Source organism: Salvelinus sp. IW2-2015, linkage group LG25, assembly GCF_002910315.2.
Source record: "Salvelinus sp. IW2-2015 linkage group LG25, ASM291031v2, whole genome shotgun sequence".
In the NCBI taxonomy this organism is placed as follows: Eukaryota; Metazoa; Chordata; class Actinopteri; order Salmoniformes; family Salmonidae; genus Salvelinus; species Salvelinus sp. IW2-2015.
The window spans coordinates 18037962-18057979 of record NC_036865.1 but is presented as its reverse complement, the minus strand read 5'-3'; the positions used below and the strand labels follow the sequence as shown (position 1 = coordinate 18057979).

Sequence of the window (20018 nt, the reverse complement as noted above, 5' to 3'; positions counted from 1 at the left end):
GCTACCATTTTTGTTTCTCAACTCCTAATTGAAGTCAGTCATCCATTAGCGATTCTAGTGTATAGGCAATACGGTAGGCAGGCATGTCACCCACCACCTTGCAATTGGAGGCAGCATGCATTTTGAAAACATACAGGATACTTCATTGTTTGAAACCTGGACGTTTTACTTCATATTATGAGGCATGTCTTACATTGCATCAAAATAGCCAGCCTAGCCAAATCTAGCCATAGAAACCACTATTCTCTCCTGTTCTATTGGTTTTCATATCATCTTTCTTTAGTTGTCCAGAAGCACAATCCTTATCATATTAGCAACCCATCCTAGTTGTTGCATCTTTATTCCCTCTCTTTAAGTCTCTAAAAGGAGATTTTCATCTCTGTCACATATGGAATTGTTCACATCAGGTGCCCCATGTAGAACAGAGAATTACATTTTGCCAAATGTTTGAAATTATGTTTTACATTGGCTGCTTAATTACAGTAGTTGTACTTTCAATAACTTAGCCTTTCAGCTGTGAGACAATTGGCTTGATGCTATTGCATGCTTCAATTAAGCTCTATAAATGAAAAAAGTATGTTTCTTGTATGCACGCATAGTATTTTCTGTTGGTCAGAATTTTACTATTTGGAACAAATTCAACTGTTTGTTAACCGGTTAATGAGGGTTGGTAAGTCAGCAGGAAAATTGACATCCCGAGTTGACAATTTGCATCTGCAATATCCGTGGCTTGGCACTCCACTGTGTTAATGAAATTTACATTTACATTTACATTTAAGTCATTTAGCAGACGCTCTTATCCAGAGCGACTTACAAATTGGTGCATTCACCTTATGACATCCAGTGGAACTGAAATGTACAGGTCAATTCAATTCTGTTTGCCAGCTAGCTTCTTTTTTTTTTTTTGCCATGCTTTACAAAAGGCCTGGGCTTTGCACACTAATTGATACACAGTTTCCCTGTAAATTGGATGATGTGGTCCATCATATACACTAGGCAGTACTTGATGCAAGACCATATGATGCAAGAGTAGGCTACATCACATGCCTAACAGGTTGGTTAGTGTTAGCTATTGAAACAGAAAAGGCAGTATTCTCACTAAATCAACTTAAGTTCTATTGTATTCTTTTAATACTAGGCAACACAACACAAGTGTAATAGGATGTTAGAAAGCCCAGTCAGAAGGAGCACGCCCCCATCCACATGGACCGGGTCACAGTGGAGGTGAAAAGCTTCAAGTTCCTCGGCATAAACATCACTGACAATGTGAAATGGTCCACCCACACAGAGAGTGCGGTGAAGGCCCAACAGCTTCTGTCCAACTTCAGAAGACTGAAGAAATTAGTCTTGGACCCTAAGACCCTCACAAACTTTGACAGATGCACCATTGAGAGCATTCTGTCAGGCTGTATCACCAACAGCATCATCCGGTCGGGCTGTATCATCGCCTTAGATTTATTTACTACAATTACGAAATGTTTTTAATTCTAGTCCTGTTCTGAACACACAAGCTTGTTAGCTAGCTAACATTTGCTCTGGTCCAACGTTAAACCAACTCGGAAGTTCAAAGACATTCAAAGTTCCTACATAGAAGCCTCTCCTCCGTAGGTATAATTCAGATAATGCATGTCATAACAAGATGCCCAGCGCTTCAAGGCAAGCTTCCATCGCTCTCTTCACCCTCAACATTTGTTGCATCTCGTGCTCTACACTGTGACTGGCAGCAAACTGCCTGTTTCTCTTTTATTATGATTAAATCATGCTGTTATGGCAAAATACAATTTGCTGTTAACGACTTTCCAATACATATATTTTTTTATTATTATTATATTTCTTTAAAAATCGCTTACTCGCTCCACAGCTAGCTGCTCTATCCACACTGATTGGTGAAGTAATTTAACGTCAAGCTAAATGTAAAAAAACAAAACGCAGAAATAAAAAGGAACGATATAAACCGAAATTGTTTAGAACCTTATTATGTTGGTCGGAACAGTGGAGCTGATCAAAAATAATTTCGGTGCCAACCCCTGTATGAAACATACATTATGGAAAACATGCATTACACTCACTCATAATGGATTGGAAATAATTTGGCACAGTCAACTTTTAGAAGGTTAGGCAAATGCTGACTTTTGAGAACTCATCTGGTTTATTGCATAGCACATTGTATACATTTTGCCAAGCTGTTAGAAAAGATTGTAACGCAAGCTACACTACTGGTCAAAAGTTTTCGAACACCTACTCATGCAAGGATTTTTCTTTATTTTGACAATTTTCTATATTGTAGAATAATAGTGAAGAAATCATAACTATGAAATAACACATATGGAATCATGTAGTAACCACAAAACATATTTTATATTTGAGATTCTTCAAATAGCCACCCTTTGCCTTGATGACAGCTTTGCACACTCTTGGAATTCTCTCAACCAGCTTTATGAGGTCACCTGGAATGCATTTCCATTAATAGGTGTGACTTGTTAAAGGTTAATTTGTGGAATTTCTTAATACATTTGATCCAATCAGTTGTGTTGTGACAAGGTAGGGGTGGTATACAGAAGATAGGCTATTTGGTAAAAGACCAAGTCCATATTATGGCAAGAACAGCTCAAATAAGGAAAGAGAAACAACAGTCCATCATTACTTTAAGACATGAAGGTCAGTCAATACGGAAAATTTCAAGAACTTTTAAAGTTTCCAGTGCAGTCGCAAAAACCATCAAGCGCTATGATGAAACTGGCTCTCATGAGGACCGCCACAGGAAGGGAAGACCCACAGTTGCCTCTGCTGCACAGGATAAGTTCATTAGAGTTACCAGCCTCAGAAATTGCAGCCCAAATAAATGCTTTAGAGTTCAAGTAATAGACACATCTCAACATCAACTGTTCAGAGGAGACTGCGTGAATCAGGCCTTCATGGTCGAATTGCTGCAAAGAAATAACTACTAAAGGACAACAATAAGAAGAAGAGACTTGCTTTGGCCAAGAAACACGAGCAATGGACATTAGACAAGTGGAAATTTGTCCTTTGGTCTGGAGTTCAAATTGGAGATTTTTTGGTTCCAACCGCCGTGTCTTTGTGAGACACGGTGTGGGTGAACAGATGATCTCTGCATGTGTATTTCCCACCGTAAAGCATGGAGGTGGTTTGATGGTGCTTTGTTGATGATACTGTCTGTGATTTATTTAGAATTCAAGGCACACTTAACCAGCATGGCTACCACAGCATTCTGCAGATATACGCCATCTCATCTGGTTTGCGCATAGTGGGACTATCATTTGTTTTTCAACGGGACAATGACCCAACACACCTCCAAGCTGTGTAAGGGCTATTTGACCATGAATGAGAGTGATGGATTGCTGCATCAGACGACCTGGCCTCCACATTCCCCCGACCTCAACCAAATTGAGATGGGTTGGATGAGTTGGATCGCAGAGTGAAGGAAAAGCAGCCAACAAGTACTCAGCATATGTGGGAAGTCCTTCAAGACGGTTGGAAAAGCATTCCAGTTGAAGCCGGTTGAGAGAATGCCAAGAGTGTGCAAAGCTGTCATCAATGCAAAGGGTGGCTATTTGAAGAATGTCAAATATAAAATATATTTTGTTTAACACTTTTTTGGTTACTACATGATTCCATGTGTGCTATTTCATAGTTTTTATAGCTTCACTATTATTCTACCATGTAGAAAATAGTACTAGGAAAGAAAACCCTTAGTGGGTGTTCTAAAACTTTTGACCGGTAGTGTATACATGCAGGATATGCTGTGTTGGCAAATATACATATGCAGCTGTAGTTTTTAAACCTCCACTCCAGCATTCATGACACACATCTTTCTATCTTCAAACTTTTATTTGGGTTACTATGCAAAGTATATGATTGAATGTTTCTTTGAGCCTGCAGCTAGTTACTTGGAATGAGACAATCATGCATAAACATGATTCAAAAATGTGATTCAATGACAGAGAAGGTTAATAAAACACTAGCCTCCTGAGCAGGTAAATGGACACTTACAATATCTGGCTAAGCTAGTCAAACTAACATTGGCTAGCTTTCAAAGAATTGGCTAAATGTGACCCGTTTCAGGAAAGTAGGGACATGTCGCGGGTCACTACATCACAGGAAAGTCGTTTGAACGTAATTTTTTTTTTTTTTTTTTATCAAAATGTGTTTTTTTTGGGCAGAAATGCCTTCTCGAACATGTGAACTTATGTGCCTTAATTACAAACTTGTATGCCATTTGTAAATATGAATAAAATTGTTAAATTACGAGCCTAGTTGGTTTAGCCACAGAAAAAGACAAAACTTTCCGCTAGCCATGATTGGCTGAGATAAGTGGGCTGGACATGCCGAGAGATGAGTTTGGATTGAGCTGGTCAGTATATCTAGGTAATCCTGTCTAATGCGGCTTTAAAAATGTATTGCGTAGTAAAACTGCATAAGCCTAATGTCAAGTTGAAGTGTACAGTGGATCAGCTTAATGTTGCGGAAAGAATGTTGCTTCCAATGTAATTGTCTGCATCATTTCCAATCCCCCATATTTCTGGGGTAAATATATATATCCATACACGTATGCATACATATACACATATATACATACACATACCTATATAGACATGCATACTTTTTAAAATAATATACCTTTATTATTATTCCCCGCAAACCCTACCACCGATCCCCTAATTGGAGTAAACTAATAAACACTTCTGCTTTTACCTTAAATTTATACATCTTATACACATTTTACAGACACAGTCTACTTTACAATAGTTCTCTCTTGTTTGTTCTTAGTKCTTCCTCTATTTCTGATGTCCATCCAGTTTGATTTCTTTTTGTAACTGTGCTATTTCACAAAAGTTCCGAACCTATATACATTTTACAGATCCCGTATGCTTTACATTGTTTATCTTGTTATTAGTCCCACCCTTCAGCTCCATTCAACCCCTCCCATCTATCTCAACACCATCCATTTTGGATTTCTATTTGCCATATATTTTTCAACTGTGCTGTGATGCTTCACAAAAGAATTGAACCTTCCTATTCTCATAGCTTCTACAGATTGTAAATTWAAAATAAAKWMTTTTGCMAAAATAATHWTTATATTATTGAWTGATTGACTATGGKTTTTCAAATCARCCAGTATTGCTATSTGTAGCGTTAGTTCTAGGCAAATGTTMCAATTCTTCAGCCATTCCTGGACCTGTGACCAAAAACGAGCTACATATGGACAATACCAAAATAAATGATCTAATGACTCTGCCTCCTCACAGCAGAATKTGCAYAGCTGGGAAGYTTGTATCRCCCATATAWATAACATTCTATTAGTTGCAAMWATTTTBTATAGWAATTWAAATTGAAAAATMRYAAGTTTTGAATCCGGCGTTGTTTTGCGTATCAATTCATAAACCATGTGCCATGGAATGGGTACATCGAAAATCTCTTCCCAACTATTTAGCCATTTATATGGCACAGCTCTCAGTTTTTTGGTCCTTAAATGAAATTGGTATATGTTTTTAGTTATCACACTTTTCTTTAACCATTTATGTTCTTTAATATAGGGCCGACATACAAGTTCCTTACTTTTTTCCCCTTCTACTTGCCTCTTCCATTTTTGTGGTAATGCTGCAATTAATTGGTTGTAATTTTTGTTTTTGTTCAATCTATTGTTTGTAGATTGATGAGGATCAAAAACAATTTAATCAATCTTAGAATAAGGCTGTAATGTTTAAAAATGTGGAAAAAGTCAAGGGGTCTAAATACTTTGCGAATGTACTGTGTGCAGTGGTTCGTAGGGGCAGGGGGTTGTGCCACCTTCATAAAGCAAGGACTTCATTACAGGATGCTAGGGCAAGGGTATTGAACAGGAATATGTGGTAGTGGTGGTGGTGTGGCTGAGAGGAGGGGTGCTAGTGGTGGATGGAAATGGCCAAGTGACTGAAAATCTGAAAGAAATCAAAGACCTGGTGTGCCTGAATGATGCCGAGGGACCAGGATGGATGTAGCCAAAAGGAATGTTTGGAAGAAAAAGGGGGAGGCTTGCAAGCCGATGAACACCATCCCAACCGTGAAGCACGGGGGTGGCAGCATCATGTTGTGGGGGTGCTTTGCTGCAGGAGGGACTGGTGCACTTCACAAAATAGATGGCATCATGAGGCAGGAAAATTATGTGGATATATTGAAGCAACATCTCAAGACATCAGTCAGGAAGTTAAAGCTTGGTCGCAAATGGGTCTTCCAGATGGACAATGACCTCAACCATACTTCCAAAGTTGTGGCAAAATGGCTTCAGGACAACAAAGTCAAGGTATTGGAGTGGCCATCACAAAGCCCTGACCTCAATCCTATAGAACATTTGTGGGCAGAACTGAAAAAGCATGTGTGAGCAAGGAGGCCTACAAACAAGATTCAGTTACACCAGCTCTGCCAGGAGGAATTGGCCAAAATTCACCCAGCTTATTGCGGGAAGCTTGTGGAAGGCTACCCGAAATGTTTGACCCAAGTTAAACAATTTAAAGACAATGCTACCAAATACTAATTGAGTGTATGTAAACTAGAGGTCGACCGATTAATCGGAATGGCCGATTAATTAGGGCCGATTTCAAGTTTTCATAACAATTGGAAATCGGTAATTTTATTTAACTAGGCAAGTCAGTTAAGAACACATTCTTATTTTCAATGACGGCCTAGGAACGGTGGGTTAACTGCCTTGTTCAGGGGCGGAACGGTTTTTACCTTGTCAGCTCAGGGATTCAATCTTGCAACCTTACGGTTAACTAGTCCAACGCTCTAACCACCTGCCTCATGAGGAGCCCGCCTGTTACGCGAATGCACTAAGAAGGCAAGGTAAGTTGCTAGCTAGCATTGAAAAAACAATCAATCATAATCACTAGTTATAACTACACATGGTTGATGATATTACTAGTTTATCTAGCGTGTCCTGCGTTGCATATAATCAATGCAGTGCGCATTTGCGAAAAAGGACTGTCGTTGCTCCAACGTGTACCTAACCATAAACATCAATGCCTTTCTTAAAATCAATACACATAAGTATATATTTTTAAACCTGCATATTTAGCTAAAAGAAATCCAGGTTAGCAGGCAAAATTAACCAGGTGAAATTATTGCACTCATTCATTGCACGCAGAGTCAGGGTATATGCAACAGTTTGGGCCGCCTGGCTCATTGCGAACTAATTTGCCAGAATTATACGTAATTATGACATAACATTGAAGGTTGTGCAATATAACAGGAATATTTAGACTTATGAATGCCACCCGTTAGATAAAATACAGAACGGTTCCGTATTTCACTGAAAGAAAAAACGTTTAGTTTTTGAGATTATAGTTTCCGGATTCGACCATATTAATGACCTAAGGCTCGTATTTCTGTGTGTTATTATGGTATAATTAAGTCTGTGATTTTATAGAGCAGTCTGACTGAGCGATGGTAGGCACCAGCAGGCTCGTAAGCATTCATTCAAACAGCACTTTCGTGCGTTTTGCCAGCAGCTCTTCTCTGTTTATGACTTCAAGCCTATCAACTCCCGAGATTAGGCTGGTGTAACCGATGTGAAATGGCTAGCTAGTTAGCGGGGTGCACGCTAATAGCGTTTCAAACGTCACTCGCTCTGAGACTTGGAGTAGTTGTTCCCCTTGCTCTGCATGGGTAACGCTGCTTCGAGGGTGGCTGTTGTCGATGTGTTCCTGGTTCGAGCCCAGGTAGCGGCGAGGAGAGGGATGGAAGCTGTACTGTTACACTGGCAATACTAAAGTGCCTATAAGAACATCCAATAGTCAAAGGTATATGAAATACAAATCGTATAGAGAGAAATTGTCCTATAATTCCTATAATAACTACAACCTAAAACTTCTTACCTGGAAATATTGAAGACTCATGTTAAAAGGAACCACCAGCTTTCATATGTTCTCATGTTCTGAGCAAGGAACTTAAACGTTAGCTTTCTTACATGGCACATATTGCACTTTTACTTTCTTCTCCAACACTTTGTTTTTGCATTTAACCAAATTGAACATGTTTCATAATATATTTGAGGCTAAATTGATTTTATTGATATATTATATTAAGTTAAAATAAGTGTTCATTCAGTATTGTTGTAATTGTCATTATTACTTTTTCTTTTTCTTAATCGGCCGATTAATCGGTATCTGCTTTTTTTGGTCCTCCAATAAACGGTATCGGCGTTGAAAAATCATAATCGGTCGACCTCTAATGTAAACTTCTGACCCACTGGGAATGCAATGAAAGAAATAAAAGCTGAAATAAATCATTCTCTCTACTATTATTCTAACATTTCACATTCTTAAAATTAAGTGGTGATCTTAACTGACCTAAGACAGGGATTTTTTGCTAGGATTAAAAGTCAGGAATTGTGAAAAACTTAGTTTAAATGTATTTGGCTAAGATGTATGTAAACTTCGACTTCAACTGTATCAGACACACTACCATTCAAAAGTTTGGAGTCACTTAGAAATGTCCTTGTTTTTGAAAGAAAAGCAACAACAAAAAAGGTCTATTAAAATAACATAAAATTGATCAGAAATACAGTGTAGACATTATTAATGTTGTAAATGACTATTGTGGCTGTATTTTTTTGTAGTTGTATTTTTTTTATTTATTTTTTTGTTGTTGATATAACAGACTAAAAACACCAAGAAATCAGCTCCAAGTGATTTTAATTTAAGAAATCTGTTCAAGTATTCCCATGGATAATAAAGAGAAACGTGTGATCATATAGAAATGTAAGCAAGGTTTGAAATTATTCAGTTTTAGACAAACATATCCTTTGTGCTTCTATCGGTCAATTTGCTGTCTACAAATTATTTGTAATTATTATCATCCGGACCCCCGACAATCCACTCAAGAAGATAAATAAATAATAATAATAATAATAAAATTGTCCCGCTACTGAATTTAGTTGATGATCGCTGCAGTATAGTGTATAATTCAGCAGCCCAGATCTCACTAGAAAGACTAGATATCATACAGGGGCAAGGACTCAGAATATGTAGTGGGGCGTTTCAGACCTCGCTAGTGTCTGGACTACAGATGGAGATGGGGGATATGCCATTGCAGATTAGGAGACAGCAGCTGGCAATTAATTATTGGGTCATCCCATCCTGCAAAAGGAATTCTACAGGCATGCTGGGAACATGAGCGAGGACAGAACACGAGCTTTGGGTGAATGGGTAATACTCAGGCGAAGGGAGATGGGACTGTATGGAAGGAAGTTTAGCCTCACGGTAGCTATTCCTGTGAACCCACTATGGCTACTCCCACCTCCAGTAGTTGATCTAGAAGTGTTGGAGAGACTACGGAAAGATAGGTGAGGGGTTTGATCCATCTGATTTGTTTAATAGACGTCTGGATACTGTATATCAGGATTTTGTGGTCATTTACACAGATGGTTCAAAAGATCCAAGGACAGGACACACTGGGTCAGCATTTGTAGTGCAGGAAAGTGGGGTGTCGGTCAGGAAACCTATTACAGATCACCTGGCTGTATATATGGTGGAGCTGATGGATGTACTGTTGGCTTTGCAGTGGGTGGAAAAAGGCAAGCTAGACAGAGTGGTGACTTGCTCAGACTCATGTGCAGTGTTGATGAGTCTGCAGTCCTTTAGCTCATGTAGCAGACAAGACCTGCTAGGTACTACAAACCCATGGCAGGGTTAGACAGATAGGTATGCAGACAAGTTTTCTTGGGTCCCAGCCCATGTGGGGGTGGAGGGGAACGAGGTAGCTGGTGTACTGGCTAAACAAGCACTTAGTAGTGGGGATGTGGATGTTGTAGTTTCAATGAGCAAGGCAAAAAGCTTGATATGGACAGTGATGGTACAGAGATGGCAGGAGCAGTGGAATAGGGACACTAAGGAAAACATATATTCCAAATACAGAGATAAGTCAGGGAGGGGAGGACGGCAGGAAGAGAGGAGGCTATTTTTACAAGACTACGGGTGGGACACAGCCGGTTGAATAAGACTTTAAATGTTATAGGAAAACATCCAACAGGAAAGTGTGATTATTGCCAGGAAACAGAGACAGTGGAGCATGTATAAATGTTATACTGTAGGAAAGCATCCAACAGGAAAGTGTGATTATAGTAGGACCGGCAAACTGTGCCAAAATATCCTCCAACCAACGGCTTCGAGGGCAGTATCCCTTTTATACAACGGTTTACCAACATATTCAAATAATTATTGAACATTTTTATGAATTTATTCATACTATTTCATCCTTCCACAAGATATAGTCCCGACCCAAATCTAGGGTTTTTACCTAAGCCGGCTGGTCGTTCGTTCTATCGGTTGCTAGAGACGCGACGCAGTTGTTCATTCTAAATGTTCCATTCCCATAATGGCTGGCAACGTTCTTATCCCATGCTTTCTAGCTAGGCAACTACGGCTAATTTACAGTCACGTCATAAAGTGCAGCCAGAATAACAGCAAATTAGCTGCATTTGCATAAACTGTTATCTAGTGACATTTGTGTGGAGCTAATGAGGTGCAATTTCACCTGGTATAGAAAATGTGCTCACTCGTCAGGACACTGTTGTTCAGAGGAACTAGCCAACAACACAGCTAACACAATCACTTCAAACTGAAGTTGGAAAGACTGCAAACTAGCTACACTGTTTCATTTTACCTTTTTTCAAATTACATTTCATTGTATATATATCCATAAAAATGATGCCAGCTGATTCATGATTTCGACTAGCTAAGAAACGCTGCCCGTCTTTCTTGTCCCGACATGTTCATTACTATGGGACAGCTGGAGATCGAATTTGAATATTGAAACAATGTTGCAAATGTCGGGGAGACAGACAATAAGCTTTATACAAATCTCCGCTGTTGAAAACTAAATGTTATCATAAAAGAAATGTGAGATAATGTCCAGATGCTTTTTATAGTGGGGATCAAGTTTATAAAGTGCCTGGGTGGGGCTGATGAGACAGTGGATTGCGCAGTCAGATGGAACAGAGTAAATAGGCATTTTAAGGTCATAGATTTAGCAGGTGGTAACTTGTGGAATAGACACCAGCTGGAATGCGGTTTTAACCAATCAGCATTCAGGATTAGACCCACGCCTTGTATAAAGGAGCATACTAAGTAGAACGTCATTAGATACAGTTTCAAATATTTATAATATTTTTTTAAAGGAATGGGGCTGGCTGGCTGGATTTAGTATCTCCCAGTCTCTGGCCCACAATCCAGTACGCGCAGCGGTCTAAGGCACTGCATCTCAGTGCTTGAGGCGTCACTACAGACACCCTGGTTCGAATACAGAATGTATCACAACCGGCCGTGATTGGGAGTCCCATAAACGGCGCACAATTGGCCCAGCGTCGTCCGGGTTTGGCCGGTGTAGGCCGTCATTGTAAATAAGAATTTGTTATTAACTGACTTGCCTAGTTAAATAAAGGTAAATTAAAAACAACGTTAGATGCCAACCACCGATAAATCCCACCGAAGAAGTAGTAGTCGTTTGGCTAAACAACCGTTATAACGAATTGTTGTGGCTTTTATTTAGTTAGAATAAGGCTGGTTAGCGCTAGCTTAGCAGCTAAAAACACAACACACTTATCATGTAGTGATAGTTCTACTTTGCAAACTACTGCTTTACCTAACTAACTAAGCACAGAATGCAGCGGACTGATTTATTTCTCCTTCACTAACGTAGTTAGCTAACGTTACTGGCCTGGTACAGAATGAGTTCTGACAACTAGCCCTAGTTAGGTAATTTGCATAACTTTAGCTAACCCATTCATAGACGCTAACTGCTACGGATCAGAAGGGTTTTCGAAAGTTAAACGTTAGCTAACAACGCACGGGACGTTCAAAACGTCCTTAAAATGTTCGCCAGCTTCACGTCAAGGCTTTAACTATAGCTAGCTAGCTACCAATACTTTGTCTCGAATAAATGTTTACATTTATATTTGGCGGCTTGCAACCAGTGCAACTTACTCAAGTTGTCTTCACACAGGAGCTCATTGATTCAGCCTATCCTCTTGTTATGCTGGGTTGGATGAGTTCCCCACTCACTGTATAAAACGTAGCTAGCGTACTAACTTTAGGCTGCTACTGTGTGTGTGTTAAACATGGATTTTATGCCCCATCTAGCGGCCACAATCAGAACTGCTTTTTATGAAAACAATTGCAAAGCGAAAAACTTTATATTCAACATAATTTCCCGCTAAAGTACGCTCGAAGCTCCTTTGCCTGATCTAATTGCCATCACATCAACTAAAGTGGCGTGTATTCATGGCTGGCCCCAACAAATTACCAAGAAAAATAACAAAATAATGTATATTTCGTCTCTGTGCTTCATAATTTTCCTTCAATTCGCAAGAGGCTAAAAGGGTGCTGTCTGGTGAAAAATGATATGATATTGCTGGCGCCCATAGCGTTGAATAAAGGGAAGCCGGTGAGCGTTTGGCCTCCCTTGATAAAAAATAATAAAATAACCAATCAGTGTTGAGCTAAACTGAGCGAGCTCAACTGTGAATGGTCCTGGAGCACCAAAAAAGGTGTCAAGGGAAGAGCGTTTGGATTTGGCTTCACACCATTCACATCACACCAAAATCCAAAAGTAATTTACAGAAAAAAATGGAATTGTTGCATCTCCTTTTGTTGTTGTCTTTTGGTGGCTAGCTAGCTAGCTAAAATTGTCCCTTTCCTAAATTAACCGTGGATGGAGATAGATATTTGGACTTCATTCTCTGTACTGGCCAATGATTATAATGGCAATTCGGATCCAACCATAAATACATACATTGTGCACCTGGCCTGAAAGGCTTGAAGTTCAACATGTAGCTAGATGTAGTAGGCTAATGTTAACTATCGAGCGGCACAGCGGTCTAAGGCACTGCATCTCAGTGCTAGAGGCGTCACTACAGACCCTGGTTCGATTCCAGGCTGTATCATAACTGGATGTGAGTCCCATAGGGTGGTGCTTAATTGACCCAGCATCGTTAGGGTTTGGCCAAGGTAGGCAGTCATTGTAATAAGAATTTGTTCTTAACTGACTTGCCTAGTTAAATAAAGGTAAAAATTAAAAAATACTAGCTGGCCTGGCATATTAGACAGGTAGCCTAGGACAACAAAAACTAAAAGTGTGTACTGTATGACATAGTCATAGACCTTTTAGGCAACATGAAAGAGGAGGATGGCATTGACGTTTCTCTACAAGTAGGGTGAGTCAACACTACCTGTGCATACAGAAATCAGTACCATGGACAGCCACGTCATATTTAGCTTTGTTTGGACTAAATAGTTGTTGGTATCTTTTAGTTGTCACTGTTTTAAACTAAGCATAGGTGATTAGATGATGTTGCAGTTGAAATGGCGCAGGAATAGTGGAGGCAGTGCCAGTTCTTTGCAACTTACAGTAACTCTCCCTGGTTCTAAATCAATAGTTGTTTAGTTGGCCGAAAATCTCGGAAACATTAACTTGCTTGGCCATACTGTAGGTCATGTAAACTGTTTGTTACATTAAATATGTTTTGTGGACTTCGCCGACAGATGTTGCTCTCCGGTTTAGTGAAGAAACAAAGCTGTGGTTGAATTTATTCTGCCAGTGTCTTCTTATTGTCTCGGCCTTAGGCCTATATATCACGGTGTCATGGCATATGAAGTAACAGGTTATAGAGCAAACAATGCAATTATCACAATACGGTTTGTAATAAGGCTTTTATTCCTGGCTTGGCTTTTTCAGTGATTTTACCCATGCACCGCTACTGCGTCAACTACAGACACAGTGTATTATGGCATGTACAACAGGCACAGCCCTCTTTCTACCTCCGAGTCAGCATCATCACTAACACAAAATGCGCACTCGGCTATCTGGGGCTCACAATAAACAGCGCATTGGCAAAGTAGAGTAAAGCGTATTTACTCACTAGTGTGATCGTCCACATGAAAACAAATAAGCCTAATCATTTAATCAGTAAATCGAAAGAGCCAATCAATGATTTTGTGCCTGAAAAAAAAGAGTCGGCTGCGCTGTGTCCACTCCCCCCCATGTGAAAAGCAAACGAAGTGTAGGCTGTGTAAACGGCCCACATCTCTGCTACAGCAATCAAAGTCCGCACCCTGGAGGCAATGGCATGCGAATGTTTATTTTCTTTGTGGAATTCTGTACCACCTCTGGCGTAACATCTGCATTGCCGTCCAATTGACCAGTGTGTTGTGAACAACATTAGCGTGAGCAACGATAGTGGAATCGATGGTTAATCTTCAAAATAAAAGTCCCCACTGAAACTGATGCAAACGGATAAAAATAGTAGAATCATGCCACAATTGGACTAGATGTTATATACATTTAACAAGACAATTATTAGTTAATTTGACCCCCGAAAAGTAAAAATCAGTTGAAATCTCACAGATTTGCATTGCATTTATTTTATTTATTTTATTTATTTAACCTTTATTTAACTAGGCAAGTCAGTTAAGAACAAATTATTATTTACAATGACGGGCCTATGAAACATGAAACATGGGACCAACACTTTACATGTTGCGTTTATATTTTTTTCAGTGTATATAGTTTACACAAATATTAGCTCTTGTTGGAGGAATTTGAATTGTTTACAGTTGTGTTGAATTTATATAACAACATTCCAACATTGTTTAGCATTATCTAGTCCAACTGTGGCATGATTTCACAACTTCTCACTGTTTGCATCAGTTTCAATTGGGGACTTTTATTTTGAAGGCGAACAGTTGACTCCAAAAAATTTGCTCACACTGTCGTTCACGACATACCGACTCTCTGGCTGGCGACCAGCCGGGATTGAAAAGGTTGTCCGTAGTAGGCTATAATAACTTAATTGAAAGCCAATAGAACATGGCATCGAATAGTTACAGTGAAGTTCCCAAATGGGAGAGAAAAACACGTTTGTGTCTTTGTATCTTCGGTTTGTTTTTGTCATTCTATGCTCTGCACGTTGAAATTTCGCGAGAGAGGGACCCTGAGTATCGGGCGATGTGCGACCTGGGAGATTCTGTGAGCTGCTCTAAAGTTTTCACCTCAAGGTAAAATAGTGGAGAATGTATTTTCTTCATGCATAGGCCTATAGTCTATTGGTGTGTTTTGAAGCCGTTTTCATATTTATTAGTAGCCTAGGCCTATATGTGTGCGATGTTGGGCAATGAACGCACTTCTATAACTCAACCAGCGTGCTAAACACAATTATCGCAGTTCCGTAGCATACCAATAGACAACGTTGATCCTAGAATTCCTAGATAAAGATGATCTATTATATTTCAAAGATAGTCGAGTGACCACTCTAACAATGGAAATAAATGTCCTCAAAGATAGAAGGCAGTCGGGAGGAGAGACCAGGTGGAACCATTCTAGCCAATGACAGGGCAGATACGCGAGTGAACAAGGGGCACAACTCTGATATAAAGTAGTTTATTATAAGTTGCTGAAATGCCACGTGCGTCTTCTTATCAGTGCATTCGTACCAACCGAACCATTATGAACCTTATATTCGCTCAAATAAGCCTCACGTAGCAAATTAGCAATTACATCTGTTGTTTACCAAATAAAAAAAATCCTCACTTCGTGGTTATTTTTCGTAAAACCTCTCGCTTTCGCCTCTTCCTTTAGAATCTCCACCCCCTCTCAATGCCACGTACAGCCTACATTTTTATCTGGGCAGCACTGATTGCACTGCACAGGTCCTTATCAGTTTTTTTGTTAAAATTTATTTTGATGACCTGCAACACATGCTGGCTTTTAAATTATTTACAGTTTTACTTTTGTTAGGTGAATCTTAGTCAAGGCGATACCAAAGAAAGTCAATTTTTATATCATTGTTATGACATAGTTATTATTTTCTATAGTTTGGGTGTGTGGTTTAGTCTTTGGTAGAGTCTTGAATTCAATTGTGGCATTCAGATTAGACAAACAATTCACACGTGACAGATAGGATACAGTGCATTGTAGTAATTTAAAAAAACATAGACCTACACACTCACAGTAATCAATTTTCATTTAAAAGCTGCACTGATGCCACATAATGACATGCTTGTATGATACTTATCACATAATGCATGACAAAGCGTTGTGTTTTGCCTCTTTTTTTGTCAGATGGGGACGTGGTTTTGGGCTTGTACAGTTCTTCTTTGCTAAAGACAGTGTACTGAATCAACCCAACAGTCTGTTGGGGATCATTTTCTACACATTGCAACTGGCTCTGGGTAGGTCAAATACTCTATGTAGGCTACTCTCTTGTTAGTTGAGATGTCTGTTTCTGATCAGTTTAGGCTAACTTTTGACCAACACAATACAGCTCAACTGACCCATTGTCACCCTCCTTTGGATTGTCAGCTGACGCCATGACAGCTAATCTTACTGTGTTGGGGGTCCATATACAGTGGGGAGAAGAAGTATTTGATACATGGACGATTTTGCAGGTTTTCCTACTTACAAAGCATGTAGAGGTCTGTACTTTTTATCATAGGTACACTTCAACTGTGAGAGACGGAATCTAAAACAAAAATCCAGAAAATCACATTGTATGATTTTTAAGTAATTAATTTGCATTTTATAAATATTAAGTTCTGCTTTTCTGATGTATCAAATACTTATGTCATGCAATAAAATGCAAATTAATTACTTAAAAATCATACAATGAGATTTTCTGGATTTTTGTTTTAGATTCCGTCTCTCACAGTTGATGTATACCTATGATAAAAATGACAGACCTCTACATGCTTTGTAAGTAGGAAAACCTGCAAAATCGGCAGTGTATCAAATACTTGTTCTCCCCACTGTATATTTTAGTGGTTATTATTTTGAATTATCACTAGGCCGTACACAAGAAATTCTTATCAAGTGCTTTCTAGGGTTGGGTTCAATTTCAATTCTTGAATTTGCTCATTAAGTGGATAATTTATGTTGAGTTCAATTAGAATTTGAAGATTGTTGAAATTCAAATTGAACTCAACGTAAATTCTCCATTTAATGAGCAAATTCAAGAATTTAAATTATGGAATTGGTATTAGACTGTTAGAATTGGAATTGAATTTGTAAAAACAAGTTTTTATTGGAATTCAATATTTGTATATTTAATTGAATTAATGCACCTATTTTTTTTTTATGGACTAGATGATTTGTATAAAATTATTTCAACTTGTTTTTCTATATTTCCTGTATAGCTAGGCTGTCTGAACAGTGACGTGATCAGCCTGAAAGCCCGGGGGAATTGAATTCAAATTTGTGAATTTGAATTACTAGAGTTTACCTAACGTTGGAGATGAGAGGAATTTAATTATCTCTGAATTCAAAGACTGACATGGAATTTAAATGCAATTTACAGGGAGAGGGAATTGAATTACAATGTAATTTGTGGAATTAACCCCAACCCTGCCATATACGACTATACAAGATTTCAGACACCCACGATAGTTCCCCATTTTGATTATTTTATGTTACACAGGGATGCTATAATGTCTCCTTACTCACTGTCTGCATCCTAAATGGCACCCTATTCCCATTTTGCACCACTTTTGACCAAAGCCCTATGGTGGCCCATAGAGCTCTGGTCAAAAATAGTGTACTAAATAGAGAATATGTTACCATTTGGGACACATAACCAACATTCACTGTCTCTTTTGTCTACAGGTCAGTCTGTGTCCAGTAGGGCAGCGTTCCTCCTGGTCTTGGCCTCCTGGGTGTCCATGGCTGGATCGCTGTACCTAGCCGGAGTACTTGCCTTCATTCTGGGAGATTTCTGCGTGGTCTGCGTCTCAACCTATGTGGTTAACTTTTTGCTGCTCTTCACCAATCTGAAGAGGAGGACGGGACTGGAAGCAGTCAAGAAAAAGACTGGCTGAGAGACTCTTTGTGTGCATCTCAATAGTCTAAGTAGTTTTTTCCCCCTTGCCTTCCATCCTACTGCACTGATAATATACAGCGCATTCGGAAAGTATTCAGACCCCTTGACTTTTTCCACATTTTGTTACGTTACAGACTTATTCTAAAATTGATTCAATAGTTTTCCCCCCTCAATCTATACACAATAACCCATAATGACAAAGCAAAAATACGATTTAAGACATTTTTGCACTTTTATGAAAAACGGAAATATGACCTTTACGTAAGTATTCAGACCTTTTACTCAGTACTTTGTTGAAGCACCTTTGACAGCGATTACAGCCTCGAGTCTTCTTGGGTATCACGCTACAAGCTTGGCACACCTGTATTTGGGGAGTTTCTCCCATTCTTCTCTGCAGATCCTCTCAAGCTCTGTCAGGTTGGATGGGGAGCGTCGTTGCACATCTATTTTCAGGTCTCTCCAGAGATGTTCGATCGGGTTCAAGTCCAGGCTCTGGCTGGGCCACTCAAGGACATTCAGAGACTTGTCCCGAAGCCACTCCTGCATTGTCTTGGCTGTGTGCTTAGGGTCGTTGTCCTGTTGGAAGTTGAACCTTCGCCCCAGTCTGAGGTCCTGAGCGCTCTGGAGCAGGTTTTCATCAAGAATCTCTGTACTTTTCTCCATTCATCTTTCTGACTAGTCTCCCAGTCCCTGCCACTGAAAAACAACCCCACAGCATGATGGCGTCAAGTTTCCTCCAGACGTGATGCTTGGCATTCAGGCCAAAGAGTAAAATCTTGTTTCATCAGACCAGAGAATCTTGTATCTCATGGTCTGAGAGTCCTTTAGGTGCCTTTTGGCAAACTCCAAGCGGGTTGTCACGTGCATTTTATTGAGGAGTGGCTTCCGTCTGGCCATTCTATCATAAATGCCTGATTAGTGGAGTGCTGCACAGGTGGTTGTCCTTCTGGAAGGTTCTCCCATCTCCACAGAGGATCTCTGGAGCTCTGTCAGAGTGAGCATCAGGTTCTTGGTTTTATTTTTTTATTTAACAAGGCAAGTCAGTTAAGAACACATTCTTATTTACAATGACAGCCTACCAAAATGCAAAAGTCCTCCTGCGGGGAACGGGGGCCTGGGATAAAAAAATATATATATATAGGACAAAACACACATCACAACAAGAGAGACAACACAACACTACATAAAGAGAGACCTGGTAACCTCCCTGACCAAGGCTCTTCTCCCCCGAGTGCTCAGTTTGGCCCGGGAGGCCAGCTCTAGGAAGAGTCTTGGTGGTTCTAAACTTCTTCCATTTAAGAATGATGAAGGCCACTATATTCTTGTGGACCTTTAATGCTGCAGACATTTTTTGGTACCTTCCCCAGGTCTGTGTCTCGACATAATCCTGTCTCGGATCTCTATGGACAATTCCTTCGACCTCATGGCTTGGGTTTTGCTCTGACATGCACTGTCAACTGTGGGACCTTATATTGACAGGTGTGTGCCTTTCCAAATCATGTCCATTCATTTGAATTGACTACAGGTAGACTCCAATCAAGTTGTAGAAACATCTCAAGAATGATCATTGGAAACTCAATGAACTCAATTTCGAGTCTCGTAGCAAATACTTATGTAAATAAGGTATGTTTTTTACTCTGAATACATATGTAAAAAATTCTACAAACCTTTTTTCACTTTGTCATTATGGGGTATTGTGTGTAGATTGATGAGAATTAGAATTTTTTGTCCATTTTAGAATAAGGCTGTAACGTAACAAAATGTGGAAAAAGTCAAGAGGCCTGAATAATTTCCGAATGCACTGTATACAGTTATAATATGCCATTTAGTAGACACTTTTATCCAAACTGACTTACAGCCATGCGCGCATACATTTTTTGTATAGGTGGCCCCAGTGGGAATCGAACCCATCATCCATGGGTTGCAAGCACCATGCGCTACTACCTACTGAGCCACATAGGACCAGCACTAATCTTGACTGATAAAAGAACTGGACAGGTGAAAGCAAATCCCCCAATAGACCTGGTACTTATTGCTTTTCACCAGTCAACCAAACCTTTTCAAATCAGTGGAAACAGTGAGGAAAGGAGATGAGGTGAGGCAGCCACTTAACATTGTTGAGATGCACCCTGCACTTTATTACGTGGCCGCAGGCAGT

The 20018-nt window shown here is 39.6% G+C and overlaps 2 protein-coding genes across 11 annotated transcripts in view; one reads left to right on the top strand and one right to left on the bottom strand.

Annotated features, from left to right (window-relative positions):
• The window catches only part of LOC111951603 (pleckstrin homology domain-containing family A member 1), a 52870-nt gene that overhangs the window by 21083 nt on the left and 11769 nt on the right, over positions 1-20018 (bottom strand). For 9 of the 10 annotated variants that reach the window (XM_070434963.1, XM_023969782.2, XM_023969780.2 and 6 more), the window contains exon 1: positions 11979-12085. The exons of the other annotated variant lie outside the window; for it this stretch is intronic. The gene's annotated coding sequence lies outside the window, so the exon portion shown is untranslated. Of the gene's footprint in view, positions 1-11978; positions 12086-20018 lie in introns of those variants that run through there. 10 annotated transcript variants of the gene reach the window in all.
• On the top strand, positions 14764-18214 carry vkorc1 (vitamin K epoxide reductase complex, subunit 1). The gene is made up of 3 exons (XM_023969783.2): positions 14764-15047; positions 16111-16220; positions 17647-18214. Exons 1-3 carry the CDS (start codon positions 14860-14862, stop codon positions 17856-17858), a joined length of 510 nt encoding a protein of 169 aa, XP_023825551.1. The 5' UTR covers positions 14764-14859; the 3' UTR covers positions 17859-18214.